The sequence below is a fragment of the Grammomys surdaster genome, unplaced genomic scaffold (genome assembly GCF_004785775.1).
Source record: "Grammomys surdaster isolate TR1022 unplaced genomic scaffold, NIH_TR_1.0 126158, whole genome shotgun sequence".
In the NCBI taxonomy this organism is placed as follows: Eukaryota; Metazoa; Chordata; class Mammalia; order Rodentia; family Muridae; genus Grammomys; species Grammomys surdaster.
In genome coordinates this window covers 7,313,592-7,319,522 of record NW_021620966.1, presented here as the reverse complement: position 1 = coordinate 7,319,522, position 5,931 = coordinate 7,313,592, and the positions used below count along the sequence as shown (strand labels likewise).

Sequence of the window (5,931 nt, the reverse complement as noted above, 5' to 3'; positions counted from 1 at the left end):
GTGTGTGTATGTGTGTGTGTGTGTGTATGTATGTGTGTGTGTCTGTGTGTCTGTGTGTCTCTCTGTGTGTGTGCAGGTGCCCATGTAGGCCAGAGAGGGCAATAGGATTCCAGAAACTAGAGTTACAATTTACTTTGAGATGTCTAAGTTAGGTTCTAGGTGCCAAACTCAGGTTCTGTATGAGCAAAACTCACCCTTAACTGCTGAGTCATTTTTCCAGCTATAAATTTATTTATTTTTAAATTTATATTGAATATGCCTTTGAGCAAAGTGTGCTTTTAGGTAAAAATCTTCATATATAGATGAAGATATGAAGTTAATTCTTATTTAGGAATTTATCATATAAGTCCTTATTTAACAACTCAAGTATATTTTGTTGTTTTCTTGAAACAGATGAGGTATCCAAGCTTACATTATTAAGGCAGTTATACACTTTTGCACAAATGCTGGGTTGGTGGTTTCTACAAATAAAATTTCTACTGTACCTCTTTGTTCCACTAAATTTAATGTTAAACCCATATAGGTTTGATAAAAAAAAATCAGTCATTCAGATACATTTTCTTTTGTGACCAGACTATTCCCTTCCAAAGAGGCATGAAAATATTTTACTTAGGGCAGAGGCTTTACATACTAGTGGATTTAGAGATTAGTCTCTGCTCAAAATGTGTGAAAGAATGACAATGGATAGAAGAGATATAAGAATTTAAGCTTTATAGATTATTTTATAAAATGTAAATCTTTCTATATGGACAGAAAAATGTCTGACCCTTTAGTTAATTTTAGAGATGTGTACTTTTGTTGGTCTTCCTGTCAATAGTTTTCCCAGGTGCTGTTGAAATGATGCTATTAAATAAATATTAGGTATAATGAAAGTTTCAGAGATTACAGGAATTTGTAGTTTTTGAATAGAAAGGTTAACCATGATTCTGTAACTCTTTTATGCCACTCTCATTTTTTTGTTTTGCCCTGATCAAATTGTCTCATAATTATGGACTACTACATTTAGAGAGAAAACACCCAAGGATTCTACAAAGATTGATAGGTAGTAATTACTAAATGGTAGTGTTGAATGCAGGATATTTTCTGTCAGTTACTTCATGATAAATCACCCTGCAATCTTCATGGCTCTCTGGACTGTATGTGCATCAGGCTATGGCTAATCTTACAGCCAGTGCCAGCAGACAGGATGAACAAAGTAGAACTGGAGAGAGCTCTGAACATATTAAACTCATTCTTCTGTAAAGTAAAACATTCTGGTACAAGAAAAAGAGATGTGAGCTTTGTATGATGACTTTGGACTTGTTGCATACTAACATGTCTTTTTTCCGTTTGATATTGATTGTAAATTTTTCTAATCTGCCAGGTGAGATTCTGCTAATGTGGGTTTGTGAAATGACATGGTTGGTGTAAGGATTTACTTCTGAACAACCAAATATTTATGGAAATTCTGAATTATGTGTCATGTGTATGTGTTTGTGTATGTGTACGTGTGTGTGTGTGTGTGTGTGTGTGTGTGCGTGTGTGTTTGTGTTTGTGTATCTGTTATGTGTTACTTCTAGGCTTCTTGTCAAGAATTGATGCTGTGTTGATAATAATAATAATAATAATAATAATATAATAGCAGGAAATATACAACTGCGGCTGCTGCTTGGATAACATGAGGTAGATCCTTAGACAATATGTTGTAATTATTCTGCATGCAGTAGACTACATAATGAACTTAACAAAACACAAGTTCCAGGACTATTCTCAAGTATAGTTTCATTTAAGAACACACATGATTCTGAAAAAATTGTATGTTCATCAGACATTTTAATCATGTGATTGGTTAGAAAACTACCTTTGCATCGCATATCTTTTTGCTGTTTTTTTCTTTCATTTGTTGCAGTGGTAGACACTGTTCAATTAGGGGTTATTCTTCTGGAATTTGTATAATAATTTCATAGGGTGGTGTATAATTATTATGATTTAGTAACTTATAAGTATATTGATGCTTTAATCCTAATAAAGAGATGGTTTACTAAATAATCTTACTACCAACCATGTCATGATGACTAAAAGATATAGTGACAGAGTTTTACCATAGTAGGCTCTTGTCTCTGCCTGTACTGAGCATGAATAATATCCATACCTATAGAGAAATAGACAGCAGAAACTCATTTGTGAAAAATTCTGGTAAATCTATGTGCACATATGGAAAAAAATTAATAGAACTTACCAGATTTTAAAAACAATCCTAATAGATTCTAATGCCAAAACATGACATAAAATGAAAGCATTTATAAGCTATTAATTATTGAACAATTTATCTTCATATATATACTGGATAAATGTCTTTCATAAATTATATGGAGATTTCCTATGAAGAAATTCTTAAAGAGACTGTGGGGTGTATGTGTGTAATTGCATGTGCACACACATGTGCACAGGTGTTTTGTGGGTGTACGTACATTCATGAGTGCATGTTTGCGTATGTGCTTGTGTGTGTAATTACATGTGCATGTGCACACACATGTGCGCAGGTGTTTTGTGTGTGTATATATATTCATGACTGCATTTTTGCGTATGTGTGTATGTGTTTTGTAAAGATGACCGAGGAAATCACTGACATTCATCCAAGAGTAAAGAGTCATCTTCCCAAAATTTCTGATATTTTTTGATAGTTTCCATTAAAAAAATTATATTAAAATGTTGATCCACTCAAAATAATCCCTTTCACATTATTTTGTGTACTTTGGGCTTATAATTATTTTAAGAAAGAGAATAATATCAAAATCTTTTTGTACTATCATGTGACCCATTCTTCGTGCATGATTGAATAAACATCTGTATTTTTAATTCCAATAATTTTTATTTGTTCTAGTGCCATCTAATAAATGTACTTTTAATTTTCACTTAAGTTTTATTTATTTTCCAGATGAAATCATCAAAGGAAAGAAAGAAAAATCCTCATGTCAGGTAAAAGATCATGGCCATACACGAAAAGAATATGTCTGCATTTATTATCATAAGTACCAAATTTATTTCATTAAAAAGACAAGTACCTTGGCATAAGTTAATATACAACATATTCTTTCCTTAATGCAGGTAAATTAACTGATGTATAAAAACTTACTTTGTTATCTAATATTATTTCATGAGTGATTTAAAAATTTAATAATTTATTGGGAAAATATTTTTAGTTCTGAGGTCATGACCCTGTATAAAACGTTGTAAAATATTTACCTGTAAAAACCATTTTGAAATACTGAATAAAAGTTATAATTTTTTGGAAATATTGTATGCCATCATTAACTACATTTTATGTTTGAGACCTTATCTTTGAAAGTTAATATGCAAGGGTTACAGATTTCTTATCTGGATGGTCAAGTGTGACAATCAAAATTCTTTCTGTAGATGAGAGTGAATTGCAACCTGTTTAAGAAAGAAAATGACCAATCCAGGTAGACAAGACTTGATTTATTGATAAAATTCATATCTCCTTCCTCCAAAGGACATTTACAAACTTAGTTTCAGAAATAAAGAAATTTCGAATTACAAATGTTCACTTTTAAATGTCAAGATTACAGATTATGTTCTTTGAGATAAATTATCAGCTGACAAATGTTCCAGTGGAATCTGGTATCAATTAATTTAACATTTCATATAAGAAATTATAATAAAACATTTATTTTCAAGTCTTACATATATTACTTAAAATAGATACAAAATTCAGTTGGTGATTTTAAAATTTTATTGCTAGTCCAAGGTATGTGAAAGAAAATACCTAAGTGGAAAAAGAGAGAGAGGTTGATTGTCTTGAGCAAATATGACTTTTGAAACAGCCCACCCTGTGTATTTAGCTACTAGGTTGGTCAAATGTTGAAAATAATAATTTTAAAACAAAGGAATTGTATTTGTTGGGCAAGTAAAATAATATTTGGGACTATTATTAGTATCCCGCTTATATCAGATTTAAAAAGTTCATTGTTTAAAAACCTAACATTCCACAAATTCATAAATAATTGCTTATTTTCCATCTTTAATATTAGTTGACGTTACTGAAGCACACTGAAGACAATGAAAGAAGATTAATTAGAGAAATAATTGCACATAAAGTTATTTTCTGGGTGGATGTCAAAACAGTTTCTCATACATACTTTCCTGTTCAAAAATATAAATTTTCTTGTTTTTCAATATATACAAGTATTTGGTGAAATCTGGGTTCTGAGAAGAAAATATTCGAGGTATAGCACTGAATTAATTTTTAAAATGCATGATATTTCTGGCTGAAATTCAACAAGTCACTGTTAGCAGAGAAGGGATAATTGAAGTGTGCTCCTGAAAGTATGGGTTTGACCGTTGTGAAATTAGTCAGTGACATCAAATAACTGGTCTTCAACATCAACACATACAAAGGCATTTTATTATTAATCAAAGAAAAGCAATTAGAGTCAGCAGAAATACAACTTGAGTTTTTGTATCACGATATTTATTGTTGTCACAGTCCATAACTGTCATGAAATTAGAACTAGTTGGAATTCAGAGTCACGTGCAAGTTTTGGAAATGGACACAGGGGAGACAGTGTAGAACTGTACATAAAATAATTACAATTTATTAAACACACTTTTACTATATCTTTGATGGACAAGAATGAGCACCATTTTTTTACGAATATATATTTTCTCTCTTTTTTGTTTTCTACAGCACCAACGAAATCCAAATAGGAAAAGGAGAGATGAGGGTTGAGAATCAACAATCAGCCCTGTTGCCATCTCAGCCACACTATCTTACATCGTTATGACTACCAAAACTTCTTTCCTCTGACTGTGCCTCCAGCAGGCACCAGAGATTCCTAAACACGTTTTCTATACCGTCCTTATTCAAAACTTGCATGTGGCATAAAATGGGTTGGCGGCACCAAGGTATTTTTCCTGTTGGTTTCATATGGTCTTCGTTCTAGTTTTAGCCAAGAAAGCAAGCTGGACCAACTTCAAATCCAAACTTCTGATTCTGATCACCAAAATCATTGATCATTACATCAATGATGGGCACCTGATCAATTTTTGGAGTATTGATCTCAATCACTGTCTTTTCATAGCCTTTTCGGGACTGTAAAGTTAAGCAGAAATTAAAAGTTACTTCAACACTTAATATTATTAAAATTCATGTTATTTCCTTTGTTAAATATCTGATCTGAGCTATAAAAGTGAGAGAGAAGAGATCACCAGTAACTAGGTAAATATTCTTCTTTTAAATTATCAATGTCACATGAAGATTTAACCTTTGTTAACAACTACACTTGCTGTATAATTTCAATTGCTTGATTATGCATGGTTAAAAGGAATTTGGGTTAAAACATATAATTCAATATGAAATGTACATATTGAGTCTTACATAAATAAGAAATTCTTGCTAATTTAAATATAAAGGTGCAAAACCAAAACTAAATTATTTTATGAGAAATCAAAATAAAGTATGTCAGAACACTGTCCACGAATGGATCTGTGTATCAAGGATTCTGACAGAATTTCCAAGAAAATAAGACAAGAGTCTTGTGACTTCTGATCCTCCTAAACACGGAATGTGTGTTCTTGCCCCTCCCAAGTGTAGTAGTTATGAGTGGGTTTGCTTTCGATTACACATTGCTTTTTGCTTTTGTTATTCTAAAGATGTTTCCAAGTACGTCACATCCTTGAATATCTATATAGTCTGATGCATATGTTTTTTGCTCATTTGACCTTGCTTAAACTACAGAATATAAATTGTTTGATACTCTAAATAAAGCTGCTTCTTGCATGATATCTTAGTTTGCCTTGCTTTTAGGTTGAGTTCTCCCAGAGTCATACCACCATAATTGGTGGCAAAAGTGTAGGAATTTAGATCAGTAAGTTAAAAGTCAAATATTTCTACTACTGTATAATTTTAATTATATATATATTATATTATTA

The 5,931-nt window shown here is 31.6% G+C and overlaps 1 protein-coding gene across 4 annotated transcripts in view; it reads right to left on the bottom strand.

Moving 5' to 3' along the window:
* Positions 1–3,015: 3,015 nt before the first annotated feature.
* Col11a1 (collagen type XI alpha 1 chain) overlaps positions 3,016–5,931 on the bottom strand; it is a 198,833-nt gene continuing 195,917 nt past the window's right edge. For 3 of the 4 annotated variants that reach the window (XM_028757395.1, XM_028757392.1, XM_028757394.1), the window contains one exon: positions 3,439–5,092. In XM_028757395.1, the coding sequence (XP_028613228.1) occupies positions 4,946–5,092 (147 nt within the window). In that variant the 3' untranslated portion in view covers positions 3,439–4,945. Of the gene's footprint in view, positions 5,093–5,931 lie in introns of all 4 variants that reach the window. The other variant, XM_028757393.1, reaches the window with a different exon arrangement.